The sequence below is a fragment of the Oncorhynchus masou genome, chromosome 6, assembly GCF_036934945.1.
Source record: "Oncorhynchus masou masou isolate Uvic2021 chromosome 6, UVic_Omas_1.1, whole genome shotgun sequence".
NCBI classification, from domain to species: domain Eukaryota; kingdom Metazoa; phylum Chordata; class Actinopteri; order Salmoniformes; family Salmonidae; genus Oncorhynchus; species Oncorhynchus masou.
In genome coordinates this window covers 38097707-38122825 of record NC_088217.1, presented here as the reverse complement: position 1 = coordinate 38122825, position 25119 = coordinate 38097707, and the positions used below count along the sequence as shown (strand labels likewise).

At 43.6% G+C, this 25119-nt stretch overlaps 1 protein-coding gene and 1 pseudogene across 1 annotated transcript in view; both read right to left on the bottom strand.

Annotated features, from left to right (window-relative positions):
- LOC135542033 (draxin-B-like) overlaps nt 1-14061 on the bottom strand; it is a 31110-nt pseudogene extending 17049 nt beyond the window's left edge.
- Nucleotides 14062-14548: 487 nt separating this feature from the next.
- LOC135542032 (4'-phosphopantetheine phosphatase-like) overlaps nt 14549-25119 on the bottom strand; it is a 32519-nt gene continuing 21948 nt past the window's right edge. The window contains exons 10-19 of the mRNA XM_064968614.1: nt 21725-21880; nt 21487-21599; nt 21179-21266; nt 20748-20899; nt 17324-17379; nt 17176-17225; nt 16866-16970; nt 16619-16719; nt 16434-16502; nt 14549-16265 (exon numbers count right to left, since the gene is read on the bottom strand). Coding sequence (XP_064824686.1) covers nt 16010-16265; nt 16434-16502; nt 16619-16719; nt 16866-16970; nt 17176-17225; nt 17324-17379; nt 20748-20899; nt 21179-21266; nt 21487-21599; nt 21725-21880 — 1146 coding nt within the window. The 3' untranslated portion in view covers nt 14549-16009. The remainder of the gene's footprint in view (nt 16266-16433; nt 16503-16618; nt 16720-16865; nt 16971-17175; nt 17226-17323; nt 17380-20747; nt 20900-21178; nt 21267-21486; nt 21600-21724; nt 21881-25119) is intronic.

Genomic DNA, 25119 nt, shown 5'->3' with positions numbered 1-25119 from the left:
CGCAGACCCCCTGTAGTACCTCAAGTCTGAGGACCTCAGTCTGAGAACCCCTGCACTAGATAGCAGTAGGAGTTCTCTTGGCCACTTGAAGCCAGTTGCAGGCTTACGGCTCATTTGATAACCCTAGATCCTTTGGGGACTCACCTTTAGTGTGCCGACCCTTGTCTCTCCGACCTCCATGTCTCCTGTGATCAAAGTGGTGCCCATGTCCCTGTTCCTTTCCCTGTGTGGCCCCAGAGGGTGGTTGTCCCGAGCATGAGATGGGTTCCTGATGCCTCCGCGACCATTCTCCCTCTCCCTGCCCCCAGGGCCCATCTCCAGTCTCACCGGGCTCAGGCCATCCAGACCCGTCCCATCATCCTCATGCCGAGCTACGGGGTGCAGGGGACTGCGGGAGAGGAGCCCAGCACCAGTATTGGCTTTGGCACTGTGGGCCCCTTGGCTCCCATGCCCCCTACACGCTCCCTGCCGTTCCCATGCCCATGGCTCTGGAAGCCCTGCTCAGGGTACTGGAGGGCATTGCCATTGCCTGGTGAGGGCTGTGCCAATCTCCTCTTGGCGTGTGTGGAGCGGGGCTCGGTGCTGTGTGAAATGACCAGATTGGAGACCAGGAGAGCCAGAGGCAGACACCAGGAGGAAGCCATCACCTATAAGTACAGTGCCACCTGCTGGAAAAATACAACATATTTCAGTACACTCGTTCTATATTCTATGTTTTACTCAAGAAAAGAGCTGGGCAGGAGCAGCTACAGTATGATGCCGCAGACACGCTTTGGACTTCCAGAGTTCATTCAAATACATGTAGACAAACTAGGCTCTTCCTCATCATGTTTTTAAGAAATCCCTACAAAACAAAGTATTTTCTTGGGTGAAACATCCGTGTCACAGCTGATTGGTGTGTCATCGCTCTGTACTGTCTGTGGCTTTAAAGCCATGAAGTCCATCACCAGGCAGCCACACCATCATCTTCTGAAGTCCCCGGACAGTACCCATGTTGTTCCCTTGTTCTCTTTTCCCAGAAGCACTCAGTTCCACCATATCATAGCCTACTCACACCTTCACCCCATCCCTGATGCTGTGCTACAGCAGTACTCATCAGTCCTGGCAGTAATCGTCAGCCTCTCGGGCTACCCTTTCAAGCCGCAGTGGCTCTTTAGGAGCCTATAAAGACAGAGACAGGCAGCCCCTTAGTGCTTGTGTTGTAAATGTCTTTCCCCGTCAGTTTGGAAATATTCCCAGCAAACATGCCCATATTGGCATGATGTGGGCCCAATGCAGGCAAAATATTGGACCCATATAGGCTACCTTTGCTCATTGGCTCCACATTGGCCCCAAGGCATTTGCCCAGTATGGACATCCCATATGTGGTGAGGGCAGCCCTCACCTTGCCTGAAATAAGCAAACATTCTCACAATGTGGGCTAAAATATTGGCCCCATGTTGGGCTGATGTGTGATGTGGAAAAACAATGCTGTTGCTAGCCTCAAACAAGAGAAACACCTGATGTGTAGGCTAGCAGTGAAGAAAAAAACTCTGTTTTGGTCAAACAACAGAACACGGCAGTAGGCTAGTTGCACAAAAGTGGGCTAAAATATTGGCCCCATGTTGGGCTGATGTAGGATTGATGTGGGCTAGCCTGTGTTGGGCTGGTGTAGGCTAGTCTCTGTTAGGCTCGTGTGGGCTTGGTGTGGGCTAGCCCGTTGGGCTTTGTGTGAGCTGGCCCATATTGGACTGATGTGGGATTGGTGTGGGCTAGGTTTGGTTGGGCTTGTTGTGGGCTAGCCTGTGGCAGGCTGGTGTGGGCTTGAAGTAGGCTAGCCTATGCTGGGCTAGCCCGTTTCGGGCTGATGTGCTATTGCTGTGGGCTAGCCCGTGCTAGGCTAGCCTGAGTTGGGCTTGATGTCGGCTAACCCGTGCCCACCTTACCCACCGAATAACCACACGGGGCCAATGGAGTAATGTTCGCTGGGTTGGTATGGGTCTCAAGGAATCCTCAGGATTAATAATCACTAACTGACCAACTTAATTTGTATTCAACTCAGGATATGCTAATAAAATGTCCCTGTTTGCTGTTTCTAACCCCCTGCTCTAGTTCATGTGGGTTCATTTGGGTTGTTTATTAAAAGAACATGGTGGGCTTTCTGTTCTTCTCTGATGGGTTGGGACCGTCCATCGCCCTGGCAATGCAGAATGACTGCAATGCCCCTGCAGGTCTGTATTTTATGTTAAAGACGGACGGCTTGTGACCCATACAGAAAATCAATCGGGAAGAAGTATTGAGCCACTGCTTCTGGGGTGTTGTGGGTCGATAGCCTTGCCTCCATCATCACACACACACACACACACACACTTTCAAACACCCCACCCTGAGGTTTACAGTGGGTTATTTAGGTGCTTCTAAAAATGGGCAGGGACTAGGAGATTGTGTTATGGGGAGGAGGGGAAGCAACTGCTGTCCAGGGAAATTTGTGGTGCTATTGCAGGCAGACCTGCTGGGGGACTAGACACAAACTGCTTTCTCCTGCCCATCTCTGGGAGGGAGTTCCACCAGCTGTGCAGTTTGCAAAAAACAGTGGGACTGTAGTTGCTGAGGTGAGACCTTTATCTTCTCCAACCTTACAGTGTGTGTCTGATAGAGAGGCAGTGTGCCATATCCCACATAAAGTGTTTGGTCAGGCTTGATAACATTTTCCAGCCCTGTACATATGACTAGCGTGGCAAAGCTACCGGGAATTTACCAAAGTTACCAGAATCTTCAGTAATTTTGGCAATTAACAGAAAATCTATAGCAATCTATCATAACGTGTATACTTGAAATAAATTAAAACAAATACTGTATACAGTGCCTTGCGAAAGTATTCGGCCCCCTTGAACTTTGCGACCTTTTGCCACATTTCAGGCTTCAAACATAAAGATATAAAACTGTATTTTTTTGTGAAGAATCAACAACAAGTGGGACACAATCATGAAGTGGAACGACATTTATTGGATATTTCAAACTTTTTTAACAAATCAAAAACTGAAAAATTGGGCGTGCAAAATTATTCAGCCCCTTTACTTTCAGTGCAGCAAACTCTCTCCAGAAGTTCAGTGAGGATCTCTGAATGATCCAATGTTGACCTAAATGACTAATGATGATAAATACAATCCACCTGTGTGTAATCAAGTCTCCGTATAAATGCACCTGCACTGTGATAGTCTCAGAGGTCCGTTAAAAGCGCAGAGCATCATGAAGAACAAGGAACACACCAGGCAGGTCCGAGATACTGTTGTGAAGAAGTTTAAAGCCGGATTTGGATACAACAAGATTTCCCAAGCTTTAAACATCCCAAGGAGCACTGTGCAAGCGATAATGTTGAAATGGAAGGAGTATCAGACCACTGCAAATCTACCAAGACCTGGCCATCCCTCTAAACTTTCAGCTCATACAAGGAGAGGACTGATCAGAGATGCAGCCAAGAGGCCCATGATCACTCTGGATGAACTGCAGAGATCTACAGCTGAGGTGGGAGACTCTGTCCATAGGACAACAATCAGTCGTATATTGCACAAATCTGACCTTTATGGAAGAGTGGCAAGAAGAAAGACATTTCTTAATGATATCCATAAAAAGTGTCGTTTAAAGTTTGCCACAAGCCACCTGGGAGACACACCAAACATGTGGAAGAAGGTGCTCTGGTCAGATGAAACCAAAATTGAACTTTTTGGCAACACTGCAAAACGTTATGCTTGGCGTAAAAGCAACACAGCATCACCCTGACCACACTATCCCCACTGTCAAACATGGTGGTGGCAGCATCATGGTTTGGGCCTGATTTTCTTCAGCAGGGACAGGGAAGATGTTTAAAATTGATGGGGAGATGGATGGAGCCAAATACAGGACCATTCTGGAAGAAGACCTGATGGAGTCTGCAAAAGACCTGAGACTGGGACGGAGATTTGTCTTCCAACAAGACAATGATCCAAAACATAAAGCAAAATCTACAATGGAATGGTTCAAAAATAAACATATCCAGGTGTTAGAATGGCCAAAGTCCAGATCTGAATCCAATCGAGAATCTGTGGAAAGAACTGAAAACTGCTGTTCACAAATGCTCTCCATCCAACCTCACTGAGCTCAAGCTGTTTTGCAAGGAGGAATGGGAAAAGATTTCAGTCTCTCGATGTGCAAAACTGATAGAGACATACCCCAAGCGACATACAGCTGTAATCGCAGCAAAAGGTGGCGCTACAAAGTATTAACTTAAGGGGGCTGAATAATTTTGCACGGCCAATTTTTCAGTTTTTGATTTGTTAAAAAAGTTTGAAATATCCAATAAATGTTGTTCCACTTCATGATTGTGTCCCACTTGTTGTTGATTCTTCACAAAAAAATACAGTTTTATATCTTTATGTTTGAAGCCTGAAATGTGGCGAAAGGTCGCAAAGTTCAAGGGGGGCGAATACTTTCGCAAGGCACTGTATATACACTACTTGTCAAAAGTTTGGACACACCTACTCATTCAAGGGTTTTTCTTTATTTTTACTATTTTATACATTGTATAATAATAGTGAAGACATCAAAACTATGAAATAATACATATGGAATCATGTAATAACCAAAAAAGTGTTGAACAAATTCTTCAAGGTAGCCACTCTTTGCCTTGATGACAGCTTTGCACACTCTTGCATTCTCTCAATCAGCTTCACGTGGAATGCTTTTCCAACAGTCTTGAAGGAGTTCTCACATATGCTGGGCACTTGTTGGCTTATTTTCCTTCACTCTGTTGTGCAACTCATCTCAAACCATCTAAATTTGATTGTGGTGGCAGGTCATCTGATGCAACACTCCAACACTCTCATTCTTGGTCAAATAGCCATTACACAGCCTGTAGGTGTGTTCGGTCATTGTCCGGTCATTGTCCTGTTGGGGTGCGTGCTCAGTCCCTTCCTGTACTACCTGTTCACCCACGACTGCATGGCCAGGCACGACTCCAACACCATCAAGTTTGCAGACGTCACAACAGTGGTCTGCCTGATCACCGACAATGACGAGATGCGTCACCTGAGTGGGTTGATTCATTGATGTAGTCATCCTGTCTGGGTTGGCGCCCCCCCTCGGGTTGTGCCATGGCGGAGCTCTTTGCAGGCTATACTCAGCTTTGTCTCAGGATAGTAAGTTGGTGGTTGAAGATATCCCTCTAGTGTTGTGGGGGCTGTGCCATGGCAAAGTGGGTGGGGTTATATCCTTCCTGTTTGGCCCTGTCCGGGGGTGTCCTCGGATGGGGCCACAGTGTCTCCTAACCCCTCCTGTCTCAGCCTCCAGTATTTATGCTGCAGTAGTTTGTGTCTCGGGGGGCTGGGGTCAGTTTGTTATATCTGGAGTACTTCTCCTGTCCAATTCGGTGTCCTGTGTGAATCTAAGTGTGCGTTCTCTAATTCTCTCCTTCTCTCTCTCGGAGGACCTGAGCCCTAGGACCATGCCCCAGGACTACCTGACATGACTCCTTGCTGTCCCCAGTCCACCTGGCCGTGCTGCTGCTCCAGTTTCAACTGTTCTGCCTTATTACTATTCAACCATGCTGGTCATTTATGACCATTTGAACATCTTGGCCATGTTCTGTTATAATCTCTACCCGGCACAGCCAGAAGAGGACTGGCCACCCCACATATGCTCTCTCTAATTATCTTTCTTTCTCTCTCTCGGAGGACCTGAGCCCTAGGACCATGCCCCAGGACTACCTGACATGATGACTCCTTGCTGTCCCCAGTCCACCTGGCCGTGCTGCTGCTCCAGTTTCAACTGTTCTGCCTTATTACTATTCGACCATGCTGGTCATTTATGACCATTTGAACATCTTGGCCATGTTCTGTTATAATCTCTACCCGGCACAGCCAGAAGAGGACTGGCCACCCCATATAGCCTGGTTCCTCTCTAGGTTTCTTCCTAGGTTTTGGCCTTTCTAGGGAGTTTTTCCTAACCACCGTGCTTCTACACCTGCATTGCTTGCTGTTTGGGGTTTTAGGCTGGGTTTCTGTACAGCACTTTGAGATATCAGCTGATGTACGAAGGGCTATATAAATAAATTTGATTTGATTTTGATTTGAGACAGCATATAGGGAGGAGGTCAGAGACCTGTCCGGGTGGTGCTAGAATAACAACCTACCCCTCAACGTAACCAAGACTAAGGAGATGATTGTGGACTACAGGAAAAGGAGGACTGAGGACACCCCCATTCTCATCGACGGGGCTGCAGTGGAGCAGGTTGAGAGCTTCAAGTTCCTTGGTGTCCACTTCAACAACAAACTAGAATGGTTCAAACACACCAAGACAGTCATGAAGAGGGCACGACAAATCCTATTCCCCCCTCAGGAAACTAAAAAGATTTGGCATTGGTCCTGAGATCCTCAAAAAGGTTCTACCTATGCAACATTGAGAGCCACTTGACTGGTTGCATCACTGCCTGGTACGGCAATTGCTCGGCCTCTGACCGCAAGGCACTTCAGAGGGTAGTGTGTACGGCCAAGTACATCACTGGGGCTAAGCTGCCTGCCATCCAGGACCTCTACACCAGGCGGTGTCAGAGGAAGACCTATAAATTGTCAAAGACCCCAGCCACCCCAGTCATAGACTGTTCTCTCTACTACCGCATGGCAAGCGTTACTGGAGTGCCAAGTCTAGGACAAAAAGGCTTTCAACATTTTTTTTACCCTCAAGCCATAAGACTCCTGAACAGGTAATCAAATGGCTACCCGGACTATTTGCATTGTGTGCCACCCCCAACCCAACCCCTCATTTTACGCTGCTGCTATTCTCTGTTTATCATATATGCATAGTCACTTTAACTATACACTCATGTACATACTACCTCAATTGGGCCGACCAACCAGTGCTTCCGCACATTGGCTAACTGGACTATCTGCATTGTGTACCGCCACCCACCACCCGCCAACCCCTCTTTTACACTACTGCTACTCTCTGTTCATCATATATGCATAGTCACTTTAACCATATCTACATGTACATACTACCTCAATCAGCCTCACTAACCGGTGTCTGTATGTAGCCTCGCTACTTTAATAGCCTCGCCACTCTATATAGCCTGTCTTTTTACTGTTGTTTTATTTCTTTACTTACCTATTGTTCACCTAACACCTTTTTTGCACTATTGGTTAGAGCCTGTAAGTAAGCACTGTAAGGTCTACTACAGCTGTTGTATTCAGCGCATGTGACAAATAAACTTTGATTTGATTCTTCTTATTGGTGTCCTTTAGTAGTGGTTTCTTTGCAGCAATTCGACCATGAAGCCCTGATTCACGCAGTCTCCTCTGAACAGTTGATGTTGAGATGGGTCTGTTACTTGAACTCTGTGAAGCATTTGTTTGGGCTACAATTTATGAGGCTGGTAACTCTAATGAACTTATCCTCTGCAGCAGAGGTAACACCATCCCATCTGTTTTGCGTTTATTGGGACTATAATTTGTTTTTCAAATTGCAATGACCCAACACACCTCTAGGGTGTGTACCTAGTCAGTTTTACAACTGAATGCATTCATCTGAAATGTGTCTTCCGCATTTAACCCAACCCCTCTGAATCAGAGAGGTACGGGGGGCTGCCATAATCAACAGCCACGTCTTCGGCGCCCTGGGAACAGTGGGTTGCTGCCTTAGGTATCCCCCTTTCCCTTTTTAAGGGCTATTTGACCAAGAAGGAGAGTGATGGAGTGCTGCATCAGATTATCTGGCCTCCACAATCACCTGACCTCAACCCAATTGAGGTGGTTTGGGATGAGTTGGACTGCAGAGTGAAGGAAAAGCAGCCAGTGCTCAGACTATGTGGGAACTAATTCAAGACTGTTGGCAAAGCATTCCAGGTGAAGCTGGATGAGAGAATGCCAAGTGCGTGCAAAGCTGTCATCAAGGCAAAGGGTGGATACTTTGAAGAATCTGAAATCTAAAATATACTTTGATTGGTTTACACTTTTTTGGTTACTACATGATTCCATGTGTTTCATTTCATAGTTATAATTTCATACAAATGTAGAAAATAGTTTTTTTAAACACTTGAATGAGTAGGTGTGAACAAACTTTTGACTGGTACTGTATTTTATCTGTGTCCATATTGTCCATGAGATTCTCGGAGATATGGTTCAAGAAAAAAATAGCCTAAAGCATTGAAAAATAATTTAATCAACAATGGTATTAACTCTTAACTCGTCCAATTATTGTTTTTTTTCCACAACTGCCATCGGTTTGACACCAAAACATTGAGAGCAAAATACATAGACATACAAAAATAAATGTATAAATAAAAAAGAACAAAATTATGCTGAAACCCTCATATTAAACACCAATGGTATTCACTAAATGTATGGTTTATATTTGGCATAATGTTTTACAGATTTGTCATTCTATTTTTCAATTTAAAATTGTCTTATTTAATTATTTGATATATTTTACATGTGATAAGGCCACACAGAGGGCCAGAGATCATTACAGATGCCTGTGATAATCTGAAGTACCCAAAAGGGCAACTAGATGTCATGTAATAGATTATATAACATTGTTGAAAAATACCAAAATTATATTAGTTTACTGGTAAACTTCAAACGTTTCTAGTAATATACCCTCCCTTTGCAACCCTACATTTGACACAAACTACTGCTATGGTGGAGGGCAGAGGGAATTATTTAGGGAGACTTCTCAGAAAACCTGCCATCGCTAGAAAATCCTCTCACTTGTCAGTCTGCTCAGTTCTGGAGGAGTGCGCTCCATGAGGCCTAGCTGCCAAAATGAACCAACCAACTAGTCCAAATAAATAAACATTCAAAATACACAGGAAACGGATTGACTGAGCCCAGACTCATTTTGGAGATCACTGAGCCCTTTGAAATGAGCGTGCAGATAATGGGCCACAGACAGAGGCTGAGCAGCAGTCTGATGTTATGGCACAAAAATGATTTCTCTCTCACACAATGAGGAAAGTGACGCCTTCATAGAAACATAGTGAACTGCTTGTCGCAGCCTGAATAGTCCTGTTGCCTTAAAAGAAAGCTGGTTGGTGACAGAGAGGCATACAGAGGCACAAAGCACCCCTGCCTAGCAAAACCCCTTCTCCTTTGGCCATTTCATGTAGTCACTAAAAGGTGGTCCCCTGACAAAATCAGGATGTGGGTGGTAATGGAATACTCTGGGGTGAAGTACTCAGCATCATCTGATGATTAGAAGTCTACCAAACAGTGTATTACAGAGCACTGTGTGATATAGGTAGGACGCAGCAGGGGTTAGCATCTGGCGCTGAGGCTGTGGCCGGGCCTGAGGGGCCACATTAGCAGGGTTAGCTGGATAGTGGAGGAGCGTGAAACTTTGATTCTGAAGACAGAGGGGGCTTTGAGAGAGCATGAGGAAGAGTAGGACATGTAGTGTACCTTCACCTCATATACAGTAGGGCAAAAAAAGTATTTCGTCAGCCACAAATTGTGCAAGTTCTCCCACTTAAAAACATGAGAGAGGCCTGTCATTTTAATCATAGGTACACTTCAACTATGACAGACAAAATGAGAAAAGAAAATCCAGAAAATCATATTGTAGGATTTTTAATTAATTATTTGCAAATTAGGGTGGAAAATAAGTATTTGGTCACCTACAAACAAGCAAGATTTCTGGCTCTCACAGACCTGTAACTTCTTCTTTAATAGGCTCCTCTGTCCTCCACTCATTACCTGTATTAATGGCACCTGTTTGAACTTGTTATCAGTATAAAAGACACCTGTCCACAACCTCAAACAGTCACACTCCAAACTCCACTATGGCCAAGACCAAAGAGCTGTCAAAGGACACCAGAAACAGAATTGTAGACCTGCACCAAGCTGGGAAGACTGAATCTGCAATAGGTAAGCAGCTTGGTTTGAAGAAATCAACTGTGGGAGAAAATATTAGGAAATGGAAGACATACAAGACCACTGATAATCTCCCTCGATCTGGTGCTCCACACAAGATCTGACCCCGTGGGGTCAAAATGATCACAAGAACGGTGAGCAAAAATCCCAGAACCACACGGGGGGACCTAGTGAATGACCTGCAGAGAGCTGGGACCAAAGTAACAAAGCCTACCATCAGTAACACACTACGCCGCCAGGGACTCAAATCCTGCAGTGCCAGACGTGTCCCCCTGCTTAAGCCAGTACATGTCCAGGCCCGTCTGAAGTTTGCTAGAGAGCATTTGGATGGTCCAGAAGAAGATTGGGAGAATGTCATATGGTCAGATGAAACCAAAATATAACTTTTTGGTAAAAACTCAACTCGTCGTGTTTAGAGGACAAAGAATGCTGAGTTGCATCCAAAGAACACCATACCTACTGTGAAGCATGTGGGTGGAAACATCATGCTTTGGGGCTGTTTTTCTGCAAAGGGACCAGGACGACTGATCCATGTAAAGGAAAGAATGAATGGGGCCATGTATCGTGAGATTTTGAGTGAAAACCTCTTTCCATTAGCAAGGGCATTGAAGATGAAACGTGGCTAGGTCTTTCAGCATGACAATGATCCCTAACACACCGCCCGGGCAACAAAGGAGTGGCTTTGTAAGAAGCATTTCAAGGTCCTGGAGTGGCCTAGCCAGTCTCCAGATCTCAACCCCATAGAAAATCTTTGGAGGGAGTTGAAAGTCCGTGTTGCCCAGCAACAGCCCAGCAACAGCCCCAAAACATCTCTGCTCTCGAGGAGATCTGCATGGAGGAATGGGCCAAAATACCAGCAACAGTGTGTAAAAACCTTGTGAACACTTACAAAAAACATTTGACCTCTGTATTGAGATAAACTTTTGTTATTGACCAAGTACTTATTTTCCACAATAATTTGCAAATAAATTCATAAAAAATCCTACAATGTGATTTTCTGGAGAAAAAAAATCTAATTTGTCTGTCATAGTTGAAGTGTACCTATGATGACAATTACAGGCCTCTCTCATCTTTTTAAGTGGGAGAACTTGCACAATTGGTGGCTGACTAAATACTTTTTTTGCCCCACTGTACATGGAAAGCTGTGATCATGAAAAATGACCTATTGAAATAACGAGGAATAAGAAGCCACAGATCCTAGAAGACTTTGAAGAACGACTGCATATCATCAATTGAAGGCCACTAGCTGGGTTAAAACAATATAAATGATTTAGACTGTTCAGACAGAAGTCGGGCCAGTGATGATGGACAATCTAGCAGCAGAGTGTAAAGGGCCACCTCTGGAGGGCTGATTCATTAAACACTATTGATGCGATCTGAGAATTCTCCCTGGTTCTACGACCAGTCCTCAGTGATACCAGGCCCTGACATGCTTCATAAAAGCCCAGCTAACAGCAGATCATGGACACAGCTGAAATTATAGTTTGAAGTGTGCTTCTGTGGTAGTGAGGGACGCAGCAAGGCAAAGTAAAGCAGTGCAGGCACAAGGCACTGGTCTGGCAGTGGTCTCTATTTAATGCGCATTGATAATTTCACCTGCTGGGCAACAAGCCTCCAGAAGCCATCTGCTTCTTTCCTGTTGTCTGTCATAGCAACCAGCCAGGCCACAAGGAACAATCAAACAAAGACCTCAAGACCACCGGAATCATTCTGGGTTTACATAAAGAGATTACAGGCCCATGTCTAAAAGCAGAGGCTTCCTTTTTTCCATTTCTATTCGATTATTTACCTGATTAGCAGTGTTCCGTCAAGTTGCTGAGTGTGTGCCTTACGTGCAATGTGGTTAATTTAAGCCAGTCAATGACAGTGAGAGGACAATGGGAAAAAATCAAGATGGGAGTGGGTGGCAGGGCTCAGGTGAACTCTGGTCCCTGTCCCCATCACACACGGCTCAATGAAGAACAGCAGAAGGAAGACTTCACACCAAACAGATCAGACATGCATGGCTAATTTACCATCCTTTCTTTGCTCCTTCAGTGAAGAATGCCAATACACCCCCCCCCCCCCCCCCGTACACACTACCCTCTAAGTGAATGCTCAAGAAAATGATTCATTTGTCAATCATTTGTCAAACTTATCTAAGGGACCATGTATGCCTTAATTGATCTATTATCCAATTAAAATTTACTGTTTGCCAGGTGTTTGCCATGTGTGTAACACATAAGGTTCTCAATATTTACCAACATTTTACAAGTCTGACATGGTAGTTTCCATCTGATTTCTCAACAAATACTTCAGGAAAGCTGCTGTGAAAGTTAATTTCAGCCAGTAGCATTTCAACCGCCAAATCAATTACCACTGAGTGCTTAATTCTTCAGCACTCTGGAGAACAATATTGGAGATTTCATACCATCATTTTTTCCAGCTCTGAATTTGTCAAATATAAACTCTTGTATTGGTCTGTTTGCTTCGGTTTGGTTCATAAGCAGTTTCCGTGATGAATACACCTCGAATGTTGGGAGAGATCGAACATTGCCACGGTTGCACAGCAATATCAGAGACATCCCGCAATGTAGTCCTTATCTTCCAGTAGAGCATGCTCAGTGCACATACACTCACAGCGGGGCAACCTCCTCCAGACACCCACAGAGCAGAGAGAAACACGTTCGAACAACGCTGAAGCACAAACAGCACCAGGAGAACAGAGCTACAGACATCACACTGGGAGGAAGAGAAGGGTGGTATGCCAAGAGAATTTAGGGAGATGGGGGGGAGAGAGAGAGATAAGGAGAGAATATCCAGGGGAGGGTTAATTGGAACAGTGACAGTGGAATCTTGCTCTCATTTGGTGGCACATAAGGAGACCAGCTGGGTCCACTGTTCCACAAAGACACTCCTTGGCCAACCAAAACACAACAACAACCAATCATACTGAATCAACCTTGAACCAGCATCTCACACCAGAAGACTCATTATAGGACATGGAGATGGTGGACACTAGTGGATCACCAATGGAGTCCATAGTGGAGGAGATTTTCTATGATGGCACAACTCACTACTTATAGACTACCCACTACACAGAGGAACACAGAGGACTCTTGGGGAGGGTGATAATGATAAAAAGTTATATATGTAAGTGGAATGGGGGGAATTACTTTTAGGTGAAATAAGGCTTAGTTAGTGAACCATAAAGTCATGATTAATATTGTCCTTTGGTTTCCTATTATTTTGATTAATTTTCTCTGATTAGTGATTGTAGTGGGATGTGGCCCCCAATTTGATCTGCTGGGAGCTTCACAGTCAAGTGTACCCACAGTCCTCCTTGTGATCACATTCCTGCTGATTGGCTTGGTTTTAATTAACAGACTTGTTAATGATGAGTCCACAAACACTGTCCACCCGATGTGTCTGCTTTATTTTCACTTTTAAAGGCATGATCTGACATGGAGACGCCCAAACTAAATTATATATATTTCTCTCCCTCTAATTAAGTCATTGTAATACCAATACTATTGAGTATAGTCTCAAAGATGTACAGGCAAGATAACCTGATCACAATATAGGATTGTAATCATAACATATTCACATATTATTCTTTGAGATATTTGCCTGATACAGAAAACATAATACCCTCCCCCCTAATCGGAATGATTTTCCCGGTGCCAAATAGAAACATACTTTTGTTCAGTTATCAGAATTAAAGTAAGCATTAAGTAATTAGTAATATTGAAGGTACTATTGTGCATAGTAAAAAGGCATACAACTTCACATTTATTTAAATGTATAACAACTGGGCGCAACGGTTTATATCTTGCCTTCTCAGTGGATTCCATTCATATAACTTTTTTAGAAGCAACAACAGTGTGTTATCAATGCACTACTTAGTAGGCTACAATATTTAGTCTAAAATGCAACAATAAGCTAAATGAATGACACAAAATGTGGCACATTTGATTGGCTTTTCGTTATTGCGACATAGCCATGTTTCAACACTTGAATAAAATGACAAAAAAAATAACCTCACCCGCGTTTCTTAATCCGTTGAGGTTGACTATTATTGTTTTATATGGGATGAGAGATGTAGGCCGTGAAAGCGCACAGGACTGAAATTCCGTCTGTTTGGGGTCCGTTCACGGTCTGTGTGTTGATCGTTGGGATTAAATTTGGTTTATGAGGAGTCACTGGCTGGAAGCACGTAACCGTGTGCGCGAACGTGCGGGGACTGATGTCAGTGTTTGTCCCATTAGTTGCGGCGCAAGAGAATAGGCTACCTGGGTGTGGGATGGGTTACGTCAAATTTGTTGCAAATAATTAAATTCGTGATTTCTTTCTGAACGTTTCACTACATGCATTGGGAACTGAATATTGAAACTCAGTGTTAGAGATGCAATTAAGTGTGCTTAAAAAACTAAACAAGAAGCATGTACAGAATAAAAATATTGTAGAACTCAAGAACTGGCATCCGTGCATGTGGCAGTAGAGGGTAATGAAGAGGCAGAAGTACAGCATGTTGTGTAGGACTTCCTGCTTGGCACAGTGCGCATTATCAGCATATTACTCCGTGTCCCCGGCAAGAGCAGAGCGTGGTATACTAGCTGGTATAAACTCCCCTCCCATGAACTCCCTAAAATGTAATAAGTACCCCCCCACCAAAAACAAGACAAACGGCATTAAAATATATTCAGATTTAATTCAAAGTGATTGTCAATAGAACAAAATACTTTCCATAATTTCGGAGCATCATGAACTCTTAACGCATATTAATTATATTAACACTTATTTATCATGTATATGCACAAATGCTAATACAATATCGCAAAGTGAGTTCACAAGTTAAACAAAAAGCCATGGAAACATTTGGACAGCAAGACCTCAACCTACATTTCAGACACCTGGTTTGATAAAGATGGTATGAATGAGTATCATCAGTAAGTAAATTAACCATCAAATACTGTCACCTCCAATCACCCAGAGCATTACATTAATAAAGAGCAGATCTGTTATTGCCTCAGTTTAAACTATTTTAAGAACTGAAAGTAAATCCCTTTTACACAACACTTTGTTAATGACAGTGGTTAGCCTACTGTTTGACAACTTCAATGTTTTAGTTGTTTGGAAGCAGACCTAATTTACTAAGGCTACCAACAAAATTATAATGACACAAAGATGGCTTAAACATTTGCAATAAAATTACCTGAAATTCACTGAGTTTGACAACACTTTCAAAACGTCCATTGAACAAAATATACTTCACATTTAATTTGGGTTGTTAGGAACATATTTCACAGTAAAATACTGCCACCTTCTGGAATTTTAAGAATAATTTTAACCCCATCAATAAAGTGCTATTATGCACTCTTTTCAAACAAATTCCCAGTAGCAACATTTTTAGCTTCTCAGACAATGATCATCACACAATTAAGTAAATAATCTCAATTCACCTAGTGGCAGTGATGGAGGCAAATCCTGGAATCGAAGAAAAGACACTAATGTAGCCCAAGGTAACAAACGTCCATGCTTTCCCTACACCAGAAATTAAACCAGGTTGGTTGCATTTTGAACAAGCTATGCTTTTTATCTCTCCAACCTTAAGGCACAGTTACCATATTTTTGTGTTGCTTCACCACAGATTGCTGTAATTACCCTGGTAGCAAGTCACACACAAAGCATCTCCACCACTGAAAGGGACACGTTGTCATGGTAACCATTGGGATGCTGTGTGTAAACAGCAGGGTACTGATGATAACATGTCTAAAAATGCACTCAGTAGAGTATCTCACCAGCATTGACAGTCAATCTACAAAGAGTGCACACCTCTACCACCGACAACCGTTGTCTGTTCTGATACCTTAACTATAATTTAAGCTGTGATCTACAAGAACACACAACATGGTGCAAAGTATGGCTGTATATTCAAAAAATAAAGACATCTAAACATTCTGGTGTTACAAAGCAATATTATACTCTGCTTTAACCCACTAAGCTTTCAAATCAACCCAAGTCCACTGATTATCTTAACACCTCTCTGTACAATCATCACGAGGTGGTCAAAATCAACCCCATTACAGCCAACTGGACCTCTCCAACTAGTACCTCAACCTGTCCCATGATCAGACTTCAAAAGAGAGAGATTATGAAGGTGGCACTGGAACATGATCCAGGGTGGTGGTTTTGTGGCCTGGTGGCACCTCATACTTGAAGACCACGCTGAAGAGCTTGCCCCCCAGCCGGTCAGCCAGCCAGGAGTTCTTGATGACAGCCATCTTGAGGCTCTCGCAGCTCAATATGGCGTAGTAGTTGGTGTGGATGGCCCGGCCCATGCCCTCGATGATCACCAGGTCTACATGGCGCTCTCGCACAACCCCAGCCAACACCTTGTCAAGACGGCTGTGGTGGGGAGAGAAATTAACACACATTTGGGAGGATTTACCTTCAAAATGTAACAGAAATTACTAAAGAAACTTAAAAATGTTGCTTCAGGTTACGTTTTTAAACATAGTTAACAAGGGTATGTTACGTTGAAATATAATGAACGCTTAAGAAATAAAAACAGACCTCAAGTCTAAGCAAGGAGAGCTGGAGCCACTCTGGACTAGCGTCAGCCTGTCCTCCTTCACAGCAGACCTGCAAAACAAATTAAATGGACATTGACATGCTGGTATAGGAAAACAAAAAAAAATATCATTACTATCCTAACTTTTACATCCATAAATGCAGTGCCAAAAGACTTAAATACTTACTGTATGACTAAATCCATTGCAGCTATTCTTTCAGTCAAGATCTGCAGCTCACTGTTTGTTACATCATTCAGAGCTGGGCTAGAGTTGCTGGCAAGGACAACCTGGAAAACAACATAGCAGGGGGTCAAAGGAAGAAAAAGGGAAATCTTGCTGTGTTCATAGTGTTTTATTAAATCCTGTGTATAATTGAAGGGGTGGTACAAGTGACAGCTTTTCAGATGATGGGAAGGACTGTGTAGCTTCTTACCTCTGTTCCCCTGCAGAGAAGCTCTCTGACAAATGGGAACACTCCAAGTATGATGTCTATTCCACTATTATCTACGAAAAACAATGCACACTTATGAGGTGGGCCCTGGAAAAGAAAGCCAGCAGGCATGGTATTCAATTACTGTTCCACAGCATCAAGTGATATACATTTTTGTGCCAAATCCTAACTTGAGATCCAGGCACACAACTTCTGTGGATCTTAAGTTAGGATGTGGCCCATAAACCAAATGCAGCTAATATAATAACAACTTTGAAACACTTCATCATCAGGAAACAGTTTAAATTCTTACCTTCAGTCTCTCGAGCCATTGGTCATAGGCATCCACAAGCCACGGCCGCTCTATGGAGAAAAAGGGACTATAATTAAGTAGCCTGTATAGGTTGCAGCAGCAGTATAAAATGCAGGACACATAAAACACCCAATAGGGGCTTTCATACCTTCCAACTGCAGTTTTGCATGTTCAAAGCCAAACTCCGGATCAGACTCCAGAACACTATTACAAGTGAAAATATGAGCATGAGCGACATTCTTTGCTCATCTAAAAACATTTTCTCAAGAAAATTGAAATATACAGTATCAGATGAAAGTTGACACACCTACTCCTTCCAGGGCTGTTCTTTATTTCTACATTGTAGAAAAACAGTGAAGACATCAAAACTACGAAATAAGACATATAGAATCACGTAGTAAGTTAAATCAAAATATATTTTAGATTCTTCAAAGTAGGAACCCTTTGCCTTGACAGCTTTGCACACTCTTGCCATTCAACCAGCTTCATGAGGAATGTTTTTCCAAGTCTTGAAGGAGTTCCCACATATGCTGAGAACTTGTTGGCTACTTTTCCTTCACTCTCCAGTCCAACACATCCCAAACCATCTTAATTGGGTTGAGGTCAGGTGATTGTGGATGCCAGGTCATCTGATGCAGCAGTCTATCACTCTCCTTCTTGGTAAAATAGCCCTGACACAGCCTGGAGGTTTGTTGGATAATTGTCCTGTTGAAAAACAAATGATAGTGGGACTAAGCGCAAACTGGATGGTGTATCACTGCAAAATGCTGTGCTAGCCATGATGGTAAAGTGTGCCTTAAATGCTAAATAAATCACTGGCAGTGTCACCAGCAAGCACCATCACACCACCTCCTCCATGCTTCACGGTGGGAATCACACATGCGGAGATCATCCGTTCAACTTACAAAAGACACGGCAGTTGGAACCAAAAATAAAACATTTGGACCAAAGGACAGATTTCCGCTGGTCAAATGTGGATTGCTCGTGTTTCTTGGCCCAAGCAAGTTGTTTCTTCTTACTGGTGTCTTTTAGTAGTGGTTTCTTCGAAGCAATTCGACGATGAAGGCCTGATTCACACATTCTCCTCTGAACAGTTGATGTTGAGATGTGTCCGTTACTGGAACTCTGAAGCATTTATTTGGATTGCAATCTGAGATGCAGCTAACTAATGAATTTATCCTCTGCAGCAGAGGTAACTCTGGGTCTTGTTTTCCTGTGGCGGTCCTCATGAGAGCCAGTTTCGTCATAGCGCTTGATGGTTTTTGCGACTGCACTTGTAGAAACTTTCTACAAAGTTCTTGAAATTGTCCGGATTGAACAATGGACTGTCGTTTCTTTTACTTATTTGAACTGTCCTTGCCATAATATGGACTTGGTCTTCTACCAAATAGGGCTATCTTCTGTATACCACCCCTACCTTGTCATAACTGATTGTCTCAAACGCATTAAGGAAAGAAATTCCTCAAATTATCCTGTTAATTCCTGCTTGATAGAATGCCAAGAGTGTGCAAAGCTGTCATCAAGGCAAAAGGTGGCTACTTTGAAGAATCTCAAATATAAAATATTATTTTAATTTGTTTTAACACTTGTGGTTACTACATGATTCCATACGAGTTATTTCATAGTGTTGATGTCTTCACTATTATTCTACAATGTAGAAAAGAGTAAAAATAAAGAAACCCTGGAATGAGTAGGTGTGTCCAAATGCTTGACTGCTACTGTATGTACACACATACATACACAGAGCAGTCAGAAAGTACTCAGGCATTATAGTTTTATTCTAAAGTTGATTCAATTGTTTTTTCCTCATCAATCTACACACAATACCCCATAATGACAAAGCAAAAACGGGTTTTTATAAATGTAAAAATAAAACCCTGAAATATCATATTAAAGTAAGGTTCACTCTTTACTCAGTGCTTTGTTGAATAACCTTTGGCAGTGATTACAGCTTTGAGTATGATGTTACAAGTTTGGCACACCTGTATTTGGAGAGTTTCTCCCATTCTTCTATGCAGATCCTCTCAAGCCCTGTCAAGTTGGATGAGGAGTGTCACTTCACAGCTATTTTCAAGTCTCTCCAGAGATGTTCGATCGGGTTAAAGTCCGGGCTCTGGCTGGGCCACTCAAGGACATTCAGAGACTTGTCCCGAAACCACTAATGTGTTGTCTTGGCTGTACGGTTAGGGTCATTATCCTGATTAAAATGTGTACCTTTGCCCCAGTCTAAGATCCTGAGTGCTCTGGAGCAGGTTTTCATTTAGGATCTCTGTACTTTGTACATTCATCTTTCCCTCAATCCTGACTAGTCTCCCAGTCCATCCTGACTAGTCTCCCAGTCCATGCCACTGAAAAACATCCACACAGCATGATGATGCCACCACCATGCTTCATCGTAGGGATGGTGCCAGATTTCCTCCAGATGTGACGCTTGGCATACAGACCAAAGAATTCAAACTTAGTTTTATCAGACCAGAGAATCTTGTTTCTCATGGTCTGAGAGTCTTTAGGTGCCTTTTGGCAAATTCCAAGTGGGCTGTCATGTGTTTCATTGAAGAGTGGCTTCTATCTGGCCACTCTACCATAAAGGCCTGGTTGGTGGAGTTCTGCAGAGATGCTTGACCTTCTGGAAGGTTCTCCCATTTCCACAGAGGAACTATGGAGCTTTGTCAGAGTGACCATCGGGTTCTCGGTTACCTCCCTTATCAAGGCCCTTCTCCCTCGATTGCTCAGTTTGGCCGGGCGGTCAGCTCTACAAAGAGTCTTGGTGGTTCCAAACTTCTTCAATTTAAGAATGATGGAGGCCAGTGTTCTTGGGGCCTTTTAATGCTGCAGAAATGTTTTGGTACCCTTCCCCAGATCTGTGCCTCGACATAATCCTGTCTCGGAGCTCTACGGACAATTCCTTCAAACTCATGGTTTTGCTCTGACATGCACTGTCACCTGTGGGAGCTTATATAACCAGGTGTACCTTTCCAAATCATGTCCAATCAATAAAATTTTCCACAGGTGGAATCCAATCAATTGTGCTTCGGGAAAAGTCTCAAATGTCCTTGAGGGGCCCAGCTAGAGCCCGGACATCAACCCGATCAAACATCTCTCCTGAAGAAAGCTGTGCAGCGACGCTCCCCAGCCTACCTGACAGTGCTTGAGAGGATCTGCAGAGAAGAATGGGAGAAACTTCCCAAATACAGTAGTGCTAAGCTTGAAGCGTCACACCAAAGAAGACTCGGTGTTGTAATCATGGCCAAAGGTGTTTCAACAGTACTTCAAAGTACTGAGTAAATGGTCTGAATTCTTATGCGAATGTGATTTCAGTTTTTATTTTTAATACATTTGCAAACATTTCTAAACCTGTTTTTGTTTTGTCATTATGGGATATTGTGTGTAGACTTATGAGGGAAAAAATGTAATCTGTTTTAGAATAAGGCTGTAACATAACAAAGTGGAAAATGTCAAGGGGTCAGAAAACCTTCCTAATGCACTGTATACGACCAGAATTTTAGTCCTAATAATATCCTTCAAAGTCCCAAGTTTGGGAGTGCACAGAGTGCAGCCTCATTAAGACTCACTCCGATACAGCCTTGGCTCCCCAATCGAAGACGTTCCCAGCCAGGAGTCCCCTGACCAGGGCAAACTGCCTCTGCTCCCAGCTCAGCTCCCCCAGGGACTTGACTGCCTTCTGGAAGTACTTGAGGGCCATGTCATTCTCCCCCTGCTTGATCTGTGGGAGGGGTGGAGACACAGCACTGAGACAACAGCTTCCTCCCACTTCTCACTGATGATCTACAACATTAGCAATTCATGCTAATCAAGGCAAGTGGACATGAAATTACATTAAAAGGCACACAAGACGACACTTGAAAGCTTCATCAGATGAACTACTCAACATTCAAGGTAAATCAATTCCAGAAAAATAGTAGCATTAGAACATTTATTGGAACAGTGGACAACAATAGAGAAAAATAGTTTTATAGGAAAGAGCTATAGAATCCACTCAAACCTTTGAGTATGGGTCAGGGAAGTTGAACTCGTTTAAACAGTGTTCTCTTGTGTCTAACAGACTTCTTACAGTGAGGGATCCATAAGCACTAGAGGTGAGAAGAGAAGTACTCTACATTAGCAGATAAACACATACAGACTGGTGAGGGAACAGTGAGACTTCATCTACAAGAGTCACTCATCCACTAATAAGGCCTTTGGAGACAAGCATCTATAAATGATCAAGAAACCGTGTTATGCTCTAGTTGGTTTAACAGCCTTTGAAATCTATCTGCAGCTGTGGCATTCAGATCCTGTGGCTCCCCTTACAAAGGCTGGTGGCGGAGGGTCTGAAGCTTGTGCTGGTACTTGTGACGGAACTTCTCTGCTCGTTCAGCGGCCTCTGGAAGATCAGGCTGGCTGGCAACAGCTCTCTTCACCACCTATCCAAAGCACATTGCCCAGATCAACTGTTTCAAAAGTGACCAGGATAAGGACTCCCTGTCAATGCATAATGCAATGTGTGTATATTGATTAATAGACCAGTGGCAGGTTCTCTGCCTCTTACCCCATCCAGGGCCTCCTCGAAGCAGTAGAGCCAGTACTCCCGTGCAAGGGCGTCCTCTGAGAGGTCCACTGTGTCTGGGATGTAGGAGGACGGGTCCTGCAGCAGGGGCAGATTCACCAGATGCCTCTCCAGACGGTCCATCTCCAACATGTCAAACTGAAGCCGAAGAGGAGACAAACTGAGCACTGTACATAATGCAAGGCTAATGCATTCATGCACACTTAGACAGGTTTCCTGGCAACACCAGAGAAATGCACATCGCAGGGGTAAAAGGCTGTGTGGTATGATTCTGAATGGTTAGATAGCCAGCAACAATGACAAGAAGCTGCCTTGTCGGCATATCCGACCACGACTCCACCTTGCTCCTACAGTCCTATAGGCAGAAACTCAAACAAGATGTACCCATGACTAGAACATTCAACGCTGTTCTGACCAATCGGAATCCACGCTTCCCGATTGTTTTGATCACGACTGGGAAATGTTCCGGGTAGCCTCAGAGATAAACATCGATCAACAGTTGAAGTCGGAAGTTTACATACACCTTAGTCAAATACATTTAAACTCAGTTTTTCACAACTCCTGACATTTAATCCTAGTAAAAATTCCCTGACTTAGGTCAGTTAGGATCACCACTTTATTTTAAGAAAGTGAAATGACAGAGTAATAGTAGAGAGAATTATAAATTTCAGGTTTTATTTCTTTCGTCACATTCCCAGTGGGTCAGAAGTTTACATAAACTCAATGAGTATTTGGTAGCGTTGCCTTTTAAAACGTTTAACTTGGGTGAAACGTTTCGGGTAGCCTTCCACAATAACTTTAATTTTGGCCCATTCCTCCTGACAGAGATGGTGTAACTGAGTCCGGTTTGTAGGCATCATTGCTCACACACGCTTCTTCAGTTCTGCCCACCAATTTTCTACAGGATTGAGGTGAGGGCATTGTGATGGCCATCCCAATACCTTGACTTTGTTGTCCTTAAGCCATTTTGCCATAACTTTGGAAGTATGCTTGGTGTCATTGTCCATTTGGAAAACCCATTTGCGAAGTTTTAACTTCCTGACTCACATCTTGAGATGTTGCTTCAATTTTTCCACATAATTTTCCTTTCCTCATAATGCCATCTATTTTGTAAAGCGCACCAGTCCGTCCTGCAGCAAAGCACCCCCACAACATGATGCTGCCACCCCCGTGCTTCACGGTTGGGATGGTGTTATTCAGCTTGCAACTCCGCCCCCTTGTCCTCCAAACATAACGATGGTCATTATGGCCAAACAGTTCTATCAAAAAAGTACGATCTTTGGCCCCATGTGCAGTTGCGACCCGTAGTCTGTTTTTTTACGGCGGTTTTGGAGCAGTGGCTTCTTCCTTGCTGAGCGGCCTTTCAGGTTATGTCGATATAGGATTCATTTTACTGTGGATATAGATACTTTTGTACCCGTTTCCTCTAGCATCTTCACAAGGTCCTTTGCTGTTGTTCTGGGATTGATTTTCACTTTTCGCACCAAAGTACGTTCATCTCCAGGAGACAGATGGCCAACATTGTTTCTGTAACCAAGGCAAAGATAACAGAACTAAATTACTATAGCCCCGTAGCATTCACCTCTGGCATCATGAAGTGCTGAGCGAGACTAGTCAATGATCATATCACCTCTACCTTACCTGCCACCCTAGACCCACTTCAGTTTGCATACCGCCCCAACAGGTCCAGACGATGCAATCGCATGCACACTGTCCTATACCATCTGGACAAGAGGAATACCTATGTAAAAATGCTGTTCATTGACTACAGCTCAGCATTCAACACCATGGTACCCTCCAAGCTCATCATTAAGCTGGAGGCCCTGGGTCACAACCCTGCCCTGTGCAATTGGGTCCTGGACTTTGACGGGCCGCCCCCAGGTGGTGAAGGTAAGAAACACTTCACTGACCCCACAAGGGTGCGTGCTCAGCCCACTCCTGTACTCCCTGTTCACCCATGACTGCGTGGCCATGCACACCTCCAACTCAATCATCAAGGTTGCAGACGACACAACAGTAGTGGGCTTGATTACCAACAATGACGAGACAGCCTACAGGGAGGTGAAGGCAATCTGAGTGTGGTGTGAGGAAAACAACCTCTCACTCAACGTCAACAAAAAGGAGATGATCGTGGACTTCAGGAAAGAGCCAAGGGAGCACCCCCATATCCACATCGAAGGGACAATAGTGGAGAAGGTGGAAAGCGTCAAGTTCCTCGGCATACACAGACAAACTGAAAGGTTCCACCCACACAGACAGTGCGGTGAAGGCTCAACAGCACCTCTCAACCTCAGGAGGCTGAAGAAATGAGTCTTGTCACCTAAAACCCTGACAAACTTTTACAGATGCACAATTGGGAGCATCATGTCAGGCTATATCACCGCTTGGTACAGCAACTGCACCACCCTCAACAGCAAGGCTCTCCAGAGGTAGGTGCGGTCTGCACAATGCATTACTAGGGGCAAACTACCTGCCCTCCAGGACACCTACTGCACCCGATGTCACAGGAAGGCCAAAAAGATCAAGGACAACAACCATCCGAGCCACTGCCTGTTCACCTCGCTAACACCCAGAAGGCGAGGTCAGTACAGGTGCATCAAAGCTGAAACCGAGAGACTGAAAAACAGCTTCCATCTCAAGGTCATCAGACTGCTAAAAAGCAATCACTAACTCAGAAGCTGCTGCCTACATCGAGACTCACTAGTCACTTTAATAATGTTTACATATCTTTCATTATTCATCTCATATGTATATACTGCATCTTGCATATGCCGCTTGGCCATCGCTCATCCATGTACATATTCTTATTCCATCCCTTTAGATGTGTGTGTATTACGTAGTTGTTGGGGAATTGTTAGATATTACTGCACTGTCGGAACTAGAAGCACAAGCATTTCGCAAAACTCACATTAAAATCTGCTAACCATGTGTATGTGACCAATACAATTTGATGTGGGGACTCATAGGTGACTCGTTTCAGCCAGTTGTATCTTGTTCTTGATACCAGGTCTTGTTTTGAGGTGTTTTGAGTAATGACATATCCATGCTAATATGGCTAAAATTCATTAGTAAGCTAACCAACAACTGTAACGATGTATTTGAGAGAAAACAAGTGCTTATTGTGCACATTTATGTTTTCAATAAATATTTGGAGGCCAAATATAGTTTACATATTATCAAAAAGAAAGGACCAAGGCACTCCATATAATTAATTAAAATACCTTTATTTGTATGGCATGTTCAATGGATAATAAATATTTAAAAATCAGACGCGTTACAGCTGCATGGACTTCGCCAGGGAGTACAAAGAAATAATACAATGTCCTCTTTGTAACAGCTTTTCAAATTAGCCCTAATTTGAAGAGGGAGTTTACATG